The sequence below is a fragment of the Schistocerca piceifrons genome, chromosome 1, assembly GCF_021461385.2.
Source record: "Schistocerca piceifrons isolate TAMUIC-IGC-003096 chromosome 1, iqSchPice1.1, whole genome shotgun sequence".
Classification (NCBI taxonomy): Eukaryota; Metazoa; Arthropoda; class Insecta; order Orthoptera; family Acrididae; genus Schistocerca; species Schistocerca piceifrons.
Window position 1 is genome coordinate 341938775 of NC_060138.1, and position 19634 is coordinate 341958408.

At 40.3% G+C, this 19634-nt stretch overlaps 1 protein-coding gene across 1 annotated transcript in view; it reads right to left on the reverse strand.

Moving 5' to 3' along the window:
• The window catches only part of LOC124803965 (twinfilin), a 76745-nt gene extending 59138 nt beyond the window's left edge, over window positions 1-17607 (reverse strand). Inside the window, exons 1-3 of the mRNA XM_047264715.1 lie at window positions 17506-17607; window positions 16933-17010; window positions 2304-2415 (exon numbers count right to left, since the gene is read on the reverse strand). Coding sequence (XP_047120671.1) covers window positions 2304-2415; window positions 16933-17010; window positions 17506-17530 — 215 coding nt within the window. The 5' untranslated portion in view covers window positions 17531-17607. The remainder of the gene's footprint in view (window positions 1-2303; window positions 2416-16932; window positions 17011-17505) is intronic.
• Window positions 17608-19634: the final 2027 nt, after the last annotated feature.

Below are 19634 nucleotides of genomic sequence, written 5' to 3' on the forward strand. Positions count from 1 at the left end.
TTGAGGCCCGTAATTCTTGTAAATTGTTGAAATTTCAGATTATTCTTTTCTTATAGGGATTCACGCTATACGTTTATACACTGATGAGCCAAAAGATTGACCATCTGCTTAATAGCTTGCTGGTCCATCTTTGAAATGCAATACAGCACCAATTTTGTGTACCATCAATTCTACAATTTGTTGGTAGATTTGTTGGAGGTGTTTAGCATCAGATGTTTATACACCACTCACATAATTTCCATAAACAATGGGCTGCTGATTTGTGTACGTGGTGATAGCACTGTTAGTGACTCACAAGGGTTCCACTGAATTCACATCATGCAGATTTGGTGGCCAAGACATCAACTTGATTTCACTGTCATCCTCTTCATCAAACCACTGTAGCATGATTCTGCTTTTGAGACATGAACAAGCATGATGGTATGCACGTGGCCTGCGGCTGATATGATGACTTGGATTACTACCATAGGGGCCATGCAAGCACAGGAGAATGTCTTCCTTAGCATAGTACTGCACCACCAGCCTACGCCTGCAGTGCAGTACATGTTGGGAGCCGCCTTTCGCCCCGATGATGGCTTTTGTGAAGACAACCACTGACCTGGTGTGGCAAGTACCATGATTCGTTCAAAGAGCCAATATGTTTTCAATGATTCACAGTCGAATCCCTGTGGTCCCATGGCAACTGCAGTTATAATTGTCAATGTTACTGGGTCAATACGGGAACATGTAGGGAGTCATTTACTGTGGAATTCTATGTTCAGCAATGTACCATGAACAATGTGCTCCAGAACACTTGTGCACACCCCAGCTTTGTGGTCTTTCAGCTGAGATGCCACAGATCACCATCTATACTTTACAGAGCAGAAAAGCCCTGAACCCCACACTCTGTCAAACCACTTAGTGGCTAGTGGTAGTTTCACTGTTTTTCTACCACTTTCTGTAGATGCTCATGACAGTAGCACATGAACATTCAACTAGCTTCATTGCTTTTGAGATACTCATTCAAAGGCTCTACATAATAATAATCAGCCATTTGTAAAAGTCATTTATCTCAATGGATTTCCCTATTTACAGCCCATATCTTCAGTAGGGTAAACCTCCATCCATCTGCTCCGCTTACGTACTTTCCTTACTGTGTCACATGACTGCAATGTCACCAGGTGGCATCCAACATCACATGAGCAATGGTTATAATGTTTTGGCATTCAGTGTGTATAATCTTTATTTTATTAATAATCACTTAAAATTTACAGCAATAATACTTCACAATCTAATGAAGCTGTATTATTTTGCTACTTGTTCTCCTTTACTACGCTACTTGTTTTCCTTTACTACTGAGGACTTTTTCTGAGTGCCATAATTTCTTTTTCATTTACAAACGTATGCAATGTGTCAATTTTGACCACATGTGAGACATGTGAATACTCCACGTTAATACCAACCAGCTACCCTTTGATGTTGTGTCATTAATTGTTTAAGCTACTGATTTTAGTTTTCTTTTCAGTACGTGTTCAATATGTCATTAAAAAGAGGGGACAGTGTTGTGTTTATCTTCCAAGCCAACAGGTATCGATGGCTGAAGAAGGCAGGCACTTTCTGCGATTTTTGGAAGATGTCCGTAACAGCACAGAATTTAGGATATTCTCTTTACTGACATCCTCACAATGATTTTCCTACATCCAAACACTGTGAAACATTCGGCAAAACTACATTTCTGCTACGTTGCTGCAGGGCAATGTCAACTGTATCACAGATGTATGAATTTCTGGGTTGGACTAACTGAGTGCGAGTTTTTTGCCAACAAAGGTGGAAACGCAATGTAGTAATGATCCCACGTGCATAGACAGCAGTACAGACATGCTTTTACTAAATCACACCGTTAACAAGAGGAGTAGATTGTTACCCCCAATCCATTAAGATAATAGAAATGAGAGCATTAAGTGTGAGGAAATATGACATAATCACCATTTAACATACTTATTATTAAAAAACAAGCAATGTTATGCATGAGTACATTAACATCCACTTACAAGTAAATGCAAGGTTCAGAGAGATGATCAGACTGCACTTACAACAAGCACCGAGGACAAACCAGGGACAGGTTGAACCATGATATATGTGTTTGTAACTTTCTTTTTCATTATTGTTATTCTTCAAGCTACTGTAGAATAGTGAATGATTATGAACAGCTTAACAGCATAAATGATCATCTTGGTTACCACAATTTTAAGCTGTGATAGGGAGACTAACATAATGCTACCTTTCTATATCTAACAAAGTACAAAATACGGCCCTGTCCTCACCTGTATAATATGTATGATGGCTGCTCATCTTCGACAAGAGGAAGAATACAGTTGTCAAAATCTTCTTGCCATGTTCCAACTGCCTCTTTAAATTTTGCCAAAGAGAGTTGCTCTGAAACATACAAATGTATATCACCAGAATCGAATTTACAACACTACATGTGAAGACAAATCGGTTCTTGCCTCTTCCTGCTGAAGATTATCTAGTATATAGGCACACTATATGTTTACAATCACCTTACACTAAATAGTAAACTCTATAGAAAATGCATAGAGAATTGGGAGATGCATAGAAAGGAGTGACAATACAGACTACATACAAAGATTAAAATACATCTACAGGCAAAGTGCTAAAACATGAAATGGAAGAGGAATTTATTTAAGCATCATGCAGTACAATTTACAAATAGTGTCAAAATCATTTTATGCTTGTCGAAGTATTGCACTGACATTTATTCCTTGAGTATCTAGCGTCATTTTGTTAATATTAAGCCCAATCTAGCAATCTGTGTGCCTAAAGTAGCAACAGAACTGTGTCGTGTCAAGTTTTTAATTTAAATACCTGCAGCTATTTGAGTACTCGTAACAAAATAAAATTGCAGCACTGGGCATTTCTTATTACTATCATTATCATTTCTACATCTACATATCACCGTGAGGTGCACGGCAAAGGTTTCTAAGAAGTTCTGAAGTGCTACCTCCGTTACTGATAAAAGAAATATTTTCAAGATTGTAAATTCTATTTTTCTGCATATTTTGACAATTAGGTTAGTTCACAAAAACATGTGCAGCAGAATATTAACATATACAGCATTGGACACCCAGAAATACAGCTCCTAGTCTTAAGTTTTCTTCATAGATTTAGGGAAGGGGAGGAGATGCAACCAATATGGTAATATTACATCTGTTCCTGAAACTGCAGGTGGAGCGCACACAAAATAACTCTGCCCCCGTGGAGGAGTGGCCACCAGTAATGGTGAGGGTTACTATGTGAGGGGCCACCACATGGTAGGGGAGGTGTGTTTCAGCAGTTTAAGTCTATCCAGAAGCAGAACAACTACGCTGCAGCTAGTGTGCCTGCAATCAACTGTATTAACACATTATGCCAATACGACCAATAATTTGACAAGCCAGTAGTCCCAACTAGAATCATGAATAAGGAAATAGGCACATGAATATGTGAGATGGCATACTATGTTGTTAAGATAGTGATACTACAAAGTAACCCCTCTCTGTGGGGCAGTTACACACAAATTCCCTGATAATTCATGATATTCCCAGTTCATGGTCACTTTGCTCTGCCTAGTCCACCAGCTGAAATGCAATCTCGCCAATGTGTCCACTCATCTCACGTCACTGTGTCTAGACAGCACAATGTAGCATAATTCTCTGATACTTTATGAAATTCACTGATAATTCACGTCATTACCAGTATGTGGTCACCTTGCTCTACCTAGTCCACCTGCCAAAATGCAATCCCATCAATGTTTATGCCCCCCCCCCCACTGTGTCCAGACAGCACAGTGTAGGGGTTTGTGTGTGTTTGACACTCTACCTCAACAATGAATTTATTCCAAACAGTGCTATCTTTTACTCCTAAATTAGTTACTAAATCATTACAAGATGAATGTTGCCAAAAACTATAAACTGCAAAAAAGTCCTCACTCTACTTGCCAGCCAAGCACCATTAAGCCTTGAGCGCACAGAACCTGTTGTAGAATTTTTAGAACATGTTTTTTGCTCGAGTATCATGTCGTTTTTGGAAACCTAGAATCTACTATGTAGGAATCAACATGGATTCCGGAAACAGCGATCGTGTGAGACCCAACTCGCTTTATTTGTCCATGAGACCCAGAAAATATTAGATACAGGCTCCCAGGTAGATGCAATTTTTCTTGACTTCCGGAAGGCGTTCGATACAGTTCCGCACTGTCGCCTGATAAACAAAGTAAGAGCCTACGGAATATCAGACCAGCTGTGTGGCTGGATTGAAGAGTTTTTAGCAAACAGAACACAGCATGTTGTTATCAATGGAGAGACATCTACAGGCGTTAAAGTAACCTGTGGCGTGCCACAGGGGAGTGTTATGGGACCACTGCTTTTCACAATATATATAAATGACCTAGTAGATAGTGTCGGAAGTTCCATGCGACTTTTCGCGGATGATGCTGTAGTATACAGAGAAGTTGCAGCATTAGAAAATTGTAGCGAAATGCAGGAAGATCTGCAGCGGATAGGCACTTGGTGCAGGGAGTGGCAACTGACCCTTAACATAGACAAATGTAATGTATTGCGAATACATAGAAAGAAGGATCCTTTATTGTATGATTATATGATAGCGGAACAAACACTGGTAGCAGTTACTTCTGTAAAATATCTGGGAGTATGCGTGCGAAACGATTTGAAGTGGAATGATCATATAAAATTAATTCTTGGTAAGGCGGGTGCCAGGTTGAGATTCATTGGGAGAGTCCTTAGAAAATGTAGTCCATCAACAAAGGAGGTGGCTTACAAAACACTCGTTCGACCTATACTTGAGTATTGCTCATCAGTGTGGGATCCGTACCAGATCGGTCTGACGGAGGAGATAGAGAAGATCCAAAGAAGAGCGGTGCGTTTCGTCACAGGGTTATTTGGTAACCGTGATAGCGTTACGGAGATGTTTAATAAACTCAAGTGGCAGACTCTGCAAGAGAGGCGCTCTGCATCGCGGTGTAGCTTGCTCGCCAGGTTTCGAGAGGGTGCGTTTCTGGATGAGGTATCGAATATATTGCTTCCCCCTACTTATACCTCCCGAGGAGATCACGAATGTAAAATTAGAGAGATTAGAGCGCGCACGGAGGCTTTCAGACAGTCGTTCTTCCCGCGAACCATACGCGACTGGAACAGGAAAGGGAGGTAATGACAGTGGCACGTAGAGTGCCCTCCGCCACACACCATTGGGTGGCTTGCGGAGTAAAAAAGTAGATGTAGATGAACCTTAAGCTGCCAAGTCATCGTCTTTTAATCTACTGTTGAAAATTTATACACAAACAGAAGAAAGTAAAATATCAAGTCAGCAAAATGTAGCTGGCTGGTCCCCTACACAATAGACAGAGGAACCAGCCCCACAAGGAAACACTAAGATCTCCTACACAACAATTAGTTTGAAAGTCAAATTCAGCAAAGACCTTATCTGGAACTGGATTATTTTATCAAAACGGGGTCAGATCAGTTCTTAAAACAATGGCTATCCATGTAACACATTCAGCAGTTATAATCATGTATATGAAAGATAATATGGCACAAACACTATACTCTGGGCTAGCCCCCGGGTCTCACTAAAGAGGGGATTACACTATGTGATCAAAAGTATCCTGACATCCCCAAAAACATACTTTTTTATATTAGGTGCATTGTGCTGCCAGGTACTCCACATCAGCAACCTCAGTAGTCAAATGTGAAGGGACACGTACCACACAAAAGCGTACAGGTTGACCTTGTCTGTTGACTGACAGAGACGGCCGACAGTTGAAGAGGGTAGTAATGTGTAATAGACAGACATCTACCCAGACTGTCACACAAGAATTCCAAACTGCATCAGGATTCACTGCAAGTACTATGACAGTTAGGTGGGAGGTGAAAAAACTTGGATTTCATGGTCAAGCAGCACACATCACACTGGTAAATGCCAAACAACACCTCGCTTGGTGTAAAAAGTGTAAACATTGGATGATTGAACAGTGGAAAAACGTTGTGTGGAGTGACGAATTATGGTACACAGTGTGGCGATCCAATGGCAAGGTGTGGATATGGCAAATGACCGGTGATCGTCAACTGCCAGCGTGTGTAGTGCTAACAGAAATTCAGAGGCGGTGGTGTTATGGTGTGGTCGTGTTTTTCAAGGAGGGGGCTTGCACCTCTTGTTTTTTTGCATGGCACTATCAAAGCACAGGCCTAGAGTGATGTTTTAAGCATCTTCTTGGTTCCCACTGTTGAAGAGCAAATTGGGGATGGTGACTGCATCTTTCAACATGATCTAGCACCTGTTCATAATGCACAGCCTGTGGCGGAGTGATTACACTACAGTAACATCCCTGTAATGGACTGGCCTGCACAAAGTCCTGACCCGAATACTACAGAACACCTTTGGGATGTTTTACAACCCCGACTTCATGCCAGGCCTCACCAAACAACATCGGTACCTCTCCTCAGTGCAGAACTCTGTGAAGAATGGGCTGCAATTCCCCAAAAAACCTTCCAGCACCTGATTTGAATGTATGCATGTGAGAGTGGAAGCTGTCATCAAGGCTAAGGGTGGGCCAACACCATACTGAATTCCAGCATTACCAATGGAGGGCACCACGAACTTTAAGTCTTTTCAGCCAGGTGTCTGTATACTTTTGATCACACAGTGTACACGTTTTACAACACTACCCAAACCCAATGCATGTCAAACGCATGCCCTGGTGGCTGTACCAAGCCGTGTCCAGGAAGCTGGTTTTACTGGTAGTCATCATCACAGATCATCCCCCATATCTCCCAATCCTCCTCCCCCTCTCCAACACAATGCCACTCCACCATCTTGACAAATGATCCTGTGATTCAACAACATGACGGCGCATAGATGGAGAGTACATTGGGCCACTAAGTCCTCAACTACATTATCCACAGCCTTGTTTGCTCTAAATTCACGTGTGCCACAGTACCCAACACAATCATTCCTGTCTTGGAGAGCAAGTGTTGCCTTTGAGAGTCTGCAATTTCTTGACTTGTCTGTTGCGTAGATTGAATGGCAGTTATTTATTTCACTCAAGGATTCTCTCACAATGATATAGGAATTTGTCACGGTTATAGAATAAAAATCAATTACTAAAAATATAGATACACACACAATACTTAAGTTTGCTTTGTAAGGACAGGACAGCTGGCCGACCAAGGCCTCGATGAACCTGAAGATTCTCGTGACTCAAACATATCTCACTTACCAGCTGTAGTGTCCTCAGAATCGCACATAATTACACATCATAATGATATGCTAAGTGAATTTTAATGACAGAGAATAACCAAAGAAGTTCCCCTAGACCATCTACAAAGCTGTCGAACTCAAAATGTGGCCCCTAGTTCCCAAGAAAATTGATGGTGAAGTTTTGTGCATATCTCTCACACCGTAACTTTAGTCATGCTTTGACTAAACCAGCCAAGGTTCACTACTACCATGCTGGCACTATAGGCTGAAATTTTAGCCATCTACTTTTTTTTCATATTACTGTTCATCATTTAGATTATGTCACGCAAAATTATTCAAAAATGGTCACTTTGGTGTAATAATGTCGCTAATAAATCAATCATTGCAGAAAAATTTCTTCAGATACCTGTTCAGTTTGTTATAGAACAGATTACAAAATCATCTTACTTGTTGTGCTAAAACAGAATTCTGTATGGCAGTTTCAGTAGCAGCACACATGTTGATACCATGTTCCTTAACTTCAGGAAGGCATCTGACACCATCCTACACAGCCATTTAGTGAAAAAAATATTAGCCTGTCAAGTATGGGATTGGAATCTAGACTTCCTTGTAGATACAACTCAATACTTTGTAATGGTACAAAATCTATAGAAATAAAGGTAATATCTGCATATACTCATCCATGAAGGAAATGGCTTAAAGGTGCTTGTTCGAACCATACTTGATTATTGTGGAATCCTTATCGGGTAGAACTGACAGGAGGGAGGGAGGGGGGGAGAGGGAGAGGGAGAGAATCCAATGAAGAGTGGCACAATTCATCTTTTATCGTTTAGTTGGTGCGAGTGCGTTACCAAGATGCTCAACAAACTCCATTGGCAGTCATTACAAGAGAGGTGTAATGAAAGACAGAGAGGTTTACAGCTAAACAAAACATGATTGAAATTATAGGTATAGAAGGTACAAATTAAACTTACACATTGATTTTCTTGGAAACAAGGGATTGTCACACACAACAAAGCCGCTACCCAGGTACTCAGGACATTCCCTCTACAATATGCCTGAGACTCATCAAAATCCATGATTAACAGATCTGATGGTCCCTTTGTAAGTCTCTTTAGTGAGCATAGATTGTGACCTCCTCCAGTCTCAATCGGTAGTTTTGGCCCATATGTAGTGGCACTTAAGCTTCCCCCAGCCTGCCACCTTGTTGCACCACTACACATAATGATAGGCATACTATGTGCATGGCAGTCATGGATCCCTTTGCCACATTACGAATTATATCACACAACAAATTCAACCTGTTGCGCAACAAGCATTGTCCGCATGTACCATTAGACATCATTTGCAGCAGAGAGGAACGTCTGTGAGTAGTCCATTGTTGCATTTACCGCTGAGTCAACACCACAGGCTTTTGCATCGGCAATGGTGCGATGAATGACAGATACGAACAACCGAATGGAATGGCATTTTTTTATTGAAGACTCACAATTCTGCCAATACCACGATGTTTGGATTAGAGTCTGGAGACATCATCGTGAGAGATAGTTCCACTGTTGCCTCATGCATGACCATAGGGTCCTGTTACCAGTATTATGGTCTGGGATGGTACTGGATTCCACACCTGATGATTGTGGAACGACTGGCCCGGGATACACAATCCGCTGCTATACCAGATCAACTATGGCATATGTGGAGGCAGCATGGACTCCTATACCCAACAACACATCCAGAGCCTTTTTGATTCAATGCTGAAGTGTGTAGCAGCAGTTATAGCCAGCAATGGGAGTAACACTCAATACTAATTTCATCTTCCTCACTTCATATGGGGCTGTATTTTCAAGCACATGATCTTTGTATAAAATGTTGTCTCCCAAATCATTTGGCTGTAATATCTCCAGTCCTACTCGGTGTTGCAAATATATTACAAAAATGTATGTATGGATGTACATCTGCTCTTATCTATACCTGTGTGTGTGTGTGTGTGTGTGTGTGTGTGTGTGTGTGTGTGTGTGTGTGATGTAACTTCTACATCTCCTCTTAAGCCACTAGACCAATTTCAACTAAACTTGTACACATATCCTTTACTGTTGAGGAAGAATCACTGTGGGGTAAGAACCGACCACCTATCAAAGGGGTGGGGATGAAAAAGAAATGTCACCCATGATGTGAGAATAACCATACTTTTGGTCGCCCTGCACGACTGGCGTGTTGTTTTGGACCAGTTTGCGAGGAGATCCTGGACAATGGGAGAGGAGGAGGAGGAAATGGACAGAGACAGGGGAGGAGGAAATGGAGAGATGTGAGACGAGGAGATGGACAGAGAACGGAAAGAGAAGGAGAGGGTCAGAGATAGGGGCAGGAAGAGTTGAATTGACATGGAATGATCGTTCAATAAAGCGAAACACATTTGGTGACAAAAATATGCATTTCCTTGGAGCCGCAAGATAGATTTAAAATACCTTCACTGTTTTCAGAAATAACATCAGAAAAAAGTAAGCCTCTAGAAAGAAGTGTATAAGGCAGGGAAGAGTTGTGTAAACCAACGCTATAGGTGGCCACAAATAAAATGTTGGTTCTACCACGTACATTATCAGTTATTACCCACTGTGTTGTGCCTATCATTTTACAGGTATTGAGTGATATTTCTTTCGAGAAATATATGAGTGCATAGCCTACAAACCACCAGCGACTGCCACAATTTTCTTCTTCTAATTGTCCATGCTTTCTAATATATAAACTGCTTATGAAGTGCCAAAACGTACTACAATAAATAAAAGTCTATAAAATGCTGCACTGTACAATGTGCTTGTGGTGAAACAGTCGCAATTCCTGAAATCCATCGCCCATAGCCTCTGGCATCACAGTCCTGGATCCATGGATAAATCACGAAAATCCATTGCATTGCACCACACATAGACAAATTCAGCCTGCGGACAGATGGTGAGACTAGATCCTACTGGCATGGCCTGCACATTAGTGGGAAATGACAGGCTTCAGATCAGCAAGCCCAATCCATTAGTGATACCCCATAGGCTTTTTCAGAAAATGAGAGCCACACACATTCACACAGTCACTCAGACACATCTCATGGACACATGACCGCTGCGTCAACAATCTCTGAGAATCAGATCCAAACGAACCGAGCCTCACTGCCTCTCGTCGGCAGCTGCTAGGCTAGTGGCAAGAACTGGTGGCAGCAATGACTGCAAACTGCGGGGAGTTGTAGGAAGGGAGAAGCAGTACGAGTGAGGGAGTAGGGAAGCAGCGCACATACTCAGCTGCCCCCAGCTAGCAATGATGCACGACATCTCAGTAAACAAACCATTTCATCTACTGAGACAAAAGCGAGATTTTCCATTTTTTTTTTTTTTTTTTTTTTTCAAATTTCCCTGACACATTTGAAATTCCCTGATTTCCAGAACTTCTGGTAAGCCTGTTAAGTTAGTTATTTCTTTCCTTCAGTAAAAGTTTTCATGAAAATATTTGGAAATTTTCAATACAAACACAATACAATGATGAAAGAAAGAGGCAAAGAATACAAAAGTTTAGGAAGCTATAGTTTCCTACCTTAGACTGGTTCATAGGATATAAGCCAGGGGCAATCACTGTACGCTCTCAGTTTTGTTCTGTTCTGTGTTAGACACACTGTGCTCTAGATAATCTCTGTAGGCAATTGCTTTGTGATTTGTGTGTAAAAAGAAATGTTTAACAATATATATCATATTCATTTCAATTGTGTACCCAATCATTTATGAAAAGTGAAATCAGCCACTAGGATGGAAATTCCATTTCCCAAAAGACAAAGTCTTCCCCTAAAAACTGAAATTAATAAAAGAATATCACAAGCAGTGTCTTCTAGACTGGTCAGAGAAACAGAATCAGTGATAAAAAAAAAAGACTGCGAAGTTAAAGTGACTATTTTCAGCTTTACTTATCAAAATTTGCAAACAGTGAACAATACACTATCTGGTAGTCAATTGTTTCAGAGAACTGCATGCAATGTGCAGTTAAAATCTCTCGTTTCACGTAACTATGTGCTAGCTGGGACAAATAATTAATATTTCATTTAGGAACTGTAATGCGCCTGTCTCTAGTAACAAAGAGGGAAAATAACTACTTTCATAAACCTTTAAATTGGATCAAAATTAAGTAAAGTGGCCTGATTTGACAAAGGCAAGAATTTATAACAGACACAGCTTGTTTTGTAGCGAGCGCATTGTACCATCTGAGTCTTGCACGTGATTAACAATTATTACAAGCTACACCTAAACTCAAAGGGAGTGAGGTTCTTCAACCATAATCCTGAAAACAGAGTGCAAAATTTATCCCAGTAGTATTTCGTCTTGTTATTCAGACAAGCAGAAACACCCATCCATTGTATTGCTTTGCCAAATTACTACCATCTACATACATCAGAAATGCAGAACCAGCTTCAATGACCCAGTAGCAGTCGAGAAATGAGTGGGATTGCCTGTGTTGAGGATTCACAGCTCCTGAGACAATATCTGTTTCTCCAAGACTCGATCCCTGAAGCAAGTATAGCTCAGACCTCAAAGTGCATTATAAGAAACTGAAACCACCCAGTAGGAGAAATAAGCAGAGGAGTTGTACAATAAGGCCTGCAAGAACCTCAGAACGTATCACATCCTCAGGCATTAAGTACAACAGGGAGCAGAAAGTGATCTGACCCACATGAACTGCTACAGCTACTGGCTGTAGGTCAGTAACCAAGGACAGATCAGATGAGTGGGTGTGTTACTGATAAACACAGTAACCCATCCCTAGGCTCATTCCCCAGTCATGTCACCTCTCCAGTGAAGGGTATAGCCCCGTAGGACAGGGGGTGTCAGTGGCCTTAAAATGTGGTCCCTGTAAAAACATGCACAGGAGTTGTGCCTGTGCCACAAGTTTCAGTTCCTCTGCATTAGACTGAACCCATTAATGTTCCACTGTAAAATGGGAGCCATTTATTATAGAGGTTTCACTTTCACCCGGTCTTTCTGCCAGGGAGGGGAACCCCTAATGGATGGAGGCTCAGTCTTGGGGCATGACGATTGCCCCAGTCCAACACCAATGTCCATTAGCTCTACAGAAGAATCGTGAGAGACATCACAGAGGATGAAGTCATCATATGACTGAAACTTCCTGGCAGATTAAAACTGTGTGCCCGACCGAGACTCGAACTCGGGACCTTTGCCTTTCGCGGGCAAGTGCTCTACCATCTGAGCTACCGAAGCACGACTCACGCCCGGCACTCACAGCTTTACTTCTGCCAGTACCTTGTCTCCTACCTTCCAAAATGTTCTGCAAGGTTCGCAGGAGAGCTTCTGTAAAGTTTGGAAGGTAGGAGACGAGGTACTGGCAGAAGTAAAGCTGTGAGTACCGGGCGTGAGTCGTGCTTCGGTAGCTCAGATGGTAGAGCACTTGCCCGCAAAAGGCAAAGGTCCCGAGTTCGAGTCTCGGTCGGGCACACACTCTGCTGCAGAGTGAAAATCTCATTCTGGAAACATCATATGACTGTTTACTTTCAGACTCCATCCGTGGTCAACACTTGACTGATTTTTTCCCGTGGCTACGCTTTGGAGCTTTAACCAAAGCACGATAATAGCACCAGTGGATGATGGACTAGATTGAAAATTTTGTGGAACAGAGAGCTCCAGAATGTCAACTACCATGACCTTGTCTGAAGTTCTGGGAGGAAGTGTAGGCTTTGAAGTAATGGCAGCAGCACAAGTACTCTGACAAATGCAGGTACTAATGCTGATGGTAGCAACCTCAGTTTGTGTAACAGCATCGGTTTCTTGAACTGACTGTTAAACAACTGAAGAAAAGGAGGTAGTGAATGAGGGCAGCTGTGTGGCCTTATAAACCTTTTTGGCCTCATCACAGGAGGTCCGTTTTGTAGGTTTGATCTCCTGTATCTTCTGTTCTTCAAGAAAAAAACAGCAATCCCTACTCCAGACAAAGTGAACACCAGAGCAATTCACACCTGAGGAGATGAATATCTGACTCCTTCATGAGCAGCCTTACCACATTTGCAAGAAATAGCTTCTACCATACATCCGAGAGTGGTGTGCTCAAAGCACTGCCATTTAAAACATCACGCTGGGTTGGGGACATAGGGCCACACTTAAGAAAAGAAAATCCACCTAAATATGTTCTGGGAGATTTGTACTATTAAGAATGAGGATGAATGAGTCAGATTTAATTATATCGCCAGCACCCTTTTCACAATATTCTGCACTTCTACAAAGCCTTCTTGGGTCCACTCAATTTTCAGGTCTTCTTTGGGGATATCCACCAGATCCCTGCATGTCACAACACTTTTACTGTAATTTAATGTAGTCTCAATGGCAAATTCCCTTAAGTTTTTGGCCTTCTACAGTTTTTTCACTTGTCGGGAATTTGCGGTTTCCACCAACAGTCCCATTTTGCAACTGCGCAACAGATTTTAATGTACCTGCAATTCTCTCTAAACCATTTTGAATGTAAAATGGCAAGGCTTTGTCAAAGCTTCTCTTTCCTTTTATCTAATAAAAATACATTGTTACTAATAGCATGTATTCAGTTACTATACAAACTAGAGTTCTGAAAGAGTTCAAAGTTGGGAATACTGGTTATACGAGTTCTCTTTGTTAGACTGGATGTTGCTACCATCCTGAGGATCATCCTTTCCACTGGGAGGAAGAAGGGAAATTTTTCAAAGGTTCCCCCTTGAGGCCACTAGCAGCTAGGGAAATAACAGTTCACCTGGACAGAGCGCTACATGGCTGTATTAGCCTTGAATAACTTAAGTGCGGCAGGTTCGCCTGAAGTTGTCTGCTAATGATTGTTCCACCTCAACAGTCATCCATCTCATCAGTGCACAGCATACCTTGAAACTGAGGGTTTTTTATATATAGGTTTTTGCCATCCTCTTAATCCAGCTGGTCAAGCCAAGATCCCCATTCCGTGTGACACACAATGTTCTGCTGCATGGTGGTCGCTGAAGCACACCCAGAGCTTAAGAGTGACAGATGGCTGGTGGCGTTACCAGTCACCAGTTCGGGAACCCTCGGATCACCAACCCAGTATCCAGCCATTGAACGCTGAATCCCTGAGGGGTAAATTTCAGTAGGAACAAGTTTGTAGCACGACATATCCCTGCTTTATTTTATGGTTATTTGTTTGAAACTAAGTTTTACTTCTGAGCTATACCAAGCCTGTCAAAAGTGCTATCCAAAGAATTAAATGGAACCACCGCTTTGTGGCACAAGCGACTTTATATACACAAGTTTCTGGATACTCCAACAAACAGAATACATGATTCAATCATATTCACTCAAAAGAATATTGGTGCGGCACAATGTGTAATCATCATTTACATATTTTCTGTTAAAAATGAAAAGGGAGAGAACTGATAGAGTTTGAATGGAGTATTCAATACAATCAACTACAACAAATGTGTTATTTATATGTTCTCTTTTTTTGTCTAAACGTGTAGAGATATTTTTGATTTACTGTATTTTACTTTTATTATCTGATCTTAATTTAAATTGTTTAATATTAGTCCATTGTGGTCACAACCATCACAGAGATCTCTGCTCTGAGAAATAAGTCACACCTACACATAAGGTGTCAAATATAAAATCAAAACAATAGCTTCTGCAAACAATGATTCCCAAAATATTCTAATTGTATGCTGGAATTTGAGGTCAATGGAAGCATTCCATTCCACCCGTCTGCTTTGACCCATGGCATAAGGGTGTTATATGTCATTAAGGCACAGAGTTTATGAGTTGGTTGTGTTAGTAGATGTTGTCTTGTTGGGTTTGATGTCGTATATGTCAAGGGAAATGACCCGATTCTAATTTGTGTAGTTTTATGTGTAGGTATTGGTGTTTTGGTATTGCCAGCTGTGGTCAAGGAAAATTTCTGATTCCAATTTTCATAGTTTTTGCTGTAGGCATTGGTGTTTAAGGTATTGTCAGGTGCAGCTGACCTATATAGGTCAAGGGAAGTGTCCGATTCCAGTAGATTTTTGTAATTTGTTTTTTGTTCATTTTGTGTTTATGGATTGTGGTATGTTTGTTTAAACTGCTATATTTAGCTTGTCCCCTCCCTAAAACGCCCCAGTTTCCCACAGTTCTCTCGTTGGTTTGATTGTGTTTTAGGAGGGAGACATTGTCTTATTTATACATATTTTCGTGTTTGCTGCCATGTGTATGTAGTGACATCATTGGCGCCATATTGAAGACGCTTAGAACAGCCATTTTCGTCATATTTATGACGTCATGGGTAAAAGGAGACGGGTGGAATCGGACACTTCTGTAATCCCGGAATTTGAACTACTTCTTAGTGTTTCTAATATTGTCAATATCATTAGCTTTTTTTATCCCTAGGTGGCCTACTGTGACACAGCACCTGTGTTCAATGCAATACATATTAGATGTAGCATTTATGACTCTACCAATATGTCTGTGTACGTAGTCTGGAAGGAAAAACACGGTTTTGTACCTCACTACTGATGAGGTAATCTAGAAATTGAACACAATCCCAGAACGGGCAATGGTGGATAAGAAAATTGGCTCCATCCCTTTTATAGGAATGGTCCAGGATTGTTGCCTTCATCAACTTTAGGAAACTAGCATATACCAAAATTGGTATTGTCATAAGGAGTTTCAAGTGACAGTTATGTAGTGTCTCTTGTAGTTTATGTGTACGATATATGTACATAATATGTGAAAAAAATATGGTTCGTAGACTTGTGTATTATCTACCACAGGGTTTCTGAACTAACTTCCTAGCAAAGTGCCTTAAATATCGTGGAAAAGTGGATAGCGCAAGCACCCCTACATATCAATCTTTTGCCACAACCTTTATTTCAAAACAACATTCATTGGCTTCAATAACTCGCAACCAAGCTTACCTTCCAACTAAGCCTAGGCTTCAGTCTATGCTATAAATCAACCACAACCACCCACTCAACCAGTATGCCCATCCAGTGTTCTAATGATTGTGCAGCTTGTTTCTGTTGGGTATATAATTTTAACTCTTTGTTCAACCTGCCAACATATGGTATAACCACATTTAACAGCTAATAGCATGCCACACAAGCCAGAAGTAACCCAATTGCTGAAGCTCTTTATGGCTACTTCAGTCACATTTTCTGCAGCGCTGCTTTCAGCAAACACAAAATTCAAGGTAGTTCCACACATATTCCTTAAGAGTCAATATACATCTAATATCTGGGTCAAAGCCTGATTGTAATGGTCTGGCTGTTATGTAACTCTGATATTTATTGTCAAAATAGGATCGATAGACAACTGAATTCCCACCATAGTGGATGTAGAAAAAGAAAACAGCAGTAAGAAAAAAGACACTTCAAGTGAATACATTCCTCAAGTGTCACGTATCTGAAGTCAACTCAGCATCCACTTGAGGGCATGCACTGCAAATACAGAAATCATCAATCAGGATGGTAGAACAAGAATCTGAAGACAACTCCAGTATCTTAACGTTTTTCTGTTGACTTGGTGACAAGCCAATATTTTTAATGTTTATGGGCGATTTTGACCAATTACTTTATTTTGCTCTCCCTTGGATGGGCTTTTAAAAATTATCACTAAGTTTTTAACGAACATTTATTTTCTTCCAAACATTACAATTGTACTACAGAGAACAATATGCTTAACTCACCATTCTCTATAGAGACCTTAAATACACGAATATTTCCTCCTTTGCATTTCCCAAAAAACTTTTTGAGGGCGTCATTTGCTGCAACAGAAAATACATATTTGGAAACTATGAACAAATTAATTACTCATTCTGTGTGTGGTTTAAACTACGCGAAAACTAACAATACGCGCTTTCGTTACGAGTTCTATTCAGGTCACACACGTAAATATTTCCCCTAAAGCTTTTAATAATTCTTGCATACTTCGGCTACATGTGCCCGAAAGTCATCACCCAATAAACCCATGCTACCGGCCCACTGGAGTACAGTTCGATCGTGTACTGTAACTACGAGATGAAAGTCAATTACACATGAAAATTGTTACAAGTCGTTTTTTGGTAACAAAGTCATCCATTACAATCTGATGACGACTTAAGTTTAACCACCGGTACACTGAACTCAGTACTTTGTATCAACTATTCATGACGAATTTGTAAGTATTTAATATCGTCAGACTTGTAGATTAGAAGATATGAATATTTCTGAATGAATGTTTACTTCTGTAAATGCTAAAAAAATCAAAAATTGTATTTTACCGCGTATCCCCGTCTGATGAGACATTTAATACTGTGGTAAATATAAATATAGAAACAAAATACGTCCCAACCCCTCCTTTTCGGAAAACCTACCAAAGACTTAAATGCAGCAACTACATCTATGCCACTCAACGTCACGGTAAGCAGGGTTTCCACAGGCAAGAATTTCTTACACGTGCTTCCCCCACCACCACCATCGCGTAAGTCAACTTACATGTAGAAGAACTCTACATGCACACTGTCGTATCAACTTACGCGTAAGTTACGAAAGTTGAAAGGCGTTTTCTTTTCTCGATGTCACTTCCCCCACATTCGCCTACGAGAATCAACAACTGCAGATTGATGGATCTGTTCTCATTCTGCTCTAGTTCGTTCGACAGCAGAGATCTGAAACCGTTTGTTAATATGCGTCAAAAGATAGCGTCATGTCAAAATAATAGCAGTCTTCAACTAAGTAAATAAACACATTTAACGTTGCAAAATGTTCTTAGACAGTGCGATAGGAATATCATTCTAGCATCCAACAACTACTTATAAACACTTATTTCTAGCAGAGTACTACACCATCATTTGGAGTGATGAAATGGTTTAAAAATTGTTGAAACTTCAGAATGTAAACTAGCTGAGATTCATTTCATTGGAAAACAGTCAATACCACTGTCCAGGTATTTTTTATTTCAATATAATGATACTATTTTTTTGCTGTAGCTTTTGCGTATTAACATTACTGTGAAATGGAAATTTATTTGTGGTTTTAGGGATTTAAAAGTAATCTTGGCCCTCATTAAAGTCTTATATAAACACACGCGTTCACAACAGCTGCGGCACCGAATAATGTCTGTTCTGAGAGGTAGTACAACGTTTGTTTACAAAATTAAGTGACTGAAACAAATGTATATTTACAGCACCTGTGATCTATCAAAAGCTTGACTAACTCTGAAAATAAAAACAAAACTGAATTGTTGAGACAAAAACCTTACTTTCCATTGTACCTTCAGTGTATTGTAGATAACATAAAAATTAAAGACAGCACTTTTCAGAATGCGACACGTATATTGCAGTCACTCCAGTTACTAGATATTTCAGCGTTGCTTGTAATTTAATATGAACTGGTACTGCATAATGCATAATTATACTCGACTTTGTACAACAGCCTGAAATATGGCTTTAAAAGATTTCAAAATGTCTTTTATTCATTCCAAAATTATTTTCGAATTAAACATCGTTCTCATCTGAAACCTTCCTTATTAGTGTATTTTATGTTCTCAAACGATTCCTACAAGATGCCCATACCCGCATCCACCGTATATATTTACGTTTTTCTACCGTAAACGTCACTATAAGCTCCTCGGCTAAATTCTGTGCAGTTTCCAAACGAGTAATTTCACTTGTCGCCATCTTGAAAGTCGCCTAAGTAGTGTTTCCAACTCAGGTGTGTGAAAATGCTAATGATAAAGTAAGAGAAATGATGGGAGGGGATGCAGATGTAAACAACTAAGTGTATCTCAGGAGTGAGCTTTAAATATTTATTAAATAATCCAAGGATCATCTTATAATTGTGTAGGATTTTTTGTCGTAATACAATGAACTTAACTCAAATATATATCCATAGAGAATATATGAGAACAACTTATTTTTTAGAATTTTTTTTCATCTCATGTTAACCAGATTTTCAAAATTCACTACATTTTTTCATTGTCTAACAAAGTGCACTAACGTGTTTGTCGGGAGTGTTTTTATTCTGTATCCTGTTCATATAGGTTTTTATTCTGCACAAAGCACCCTGTCTTGCATTTTACACAAAATAGTTAATGTAATGATTGCATACCTTTCATATCCGTGAATGTATGTTCTTCACCTAAACTTCTGTATCCATTTATCCCACTCTACCAGTAACATCAGTTTCCGGCAGATCACAGAATTTAAGCGCTGTTGGGATTGGCTAGCACTTGGGTGGATGACTATCTGGGTCTGCCAAGAGCCGTTGGCATGCAGATGCACTCAACCCTTGTGAGGCAAATTGATAAGCTACTTGACCGAGACGTAGTGGCTTCAGTGACTAAAATTGACAACAGCGTGGAGAGCAGTGTGCTGACAACATGCTCCTCCATTTCCGCATCAGTGTTGCT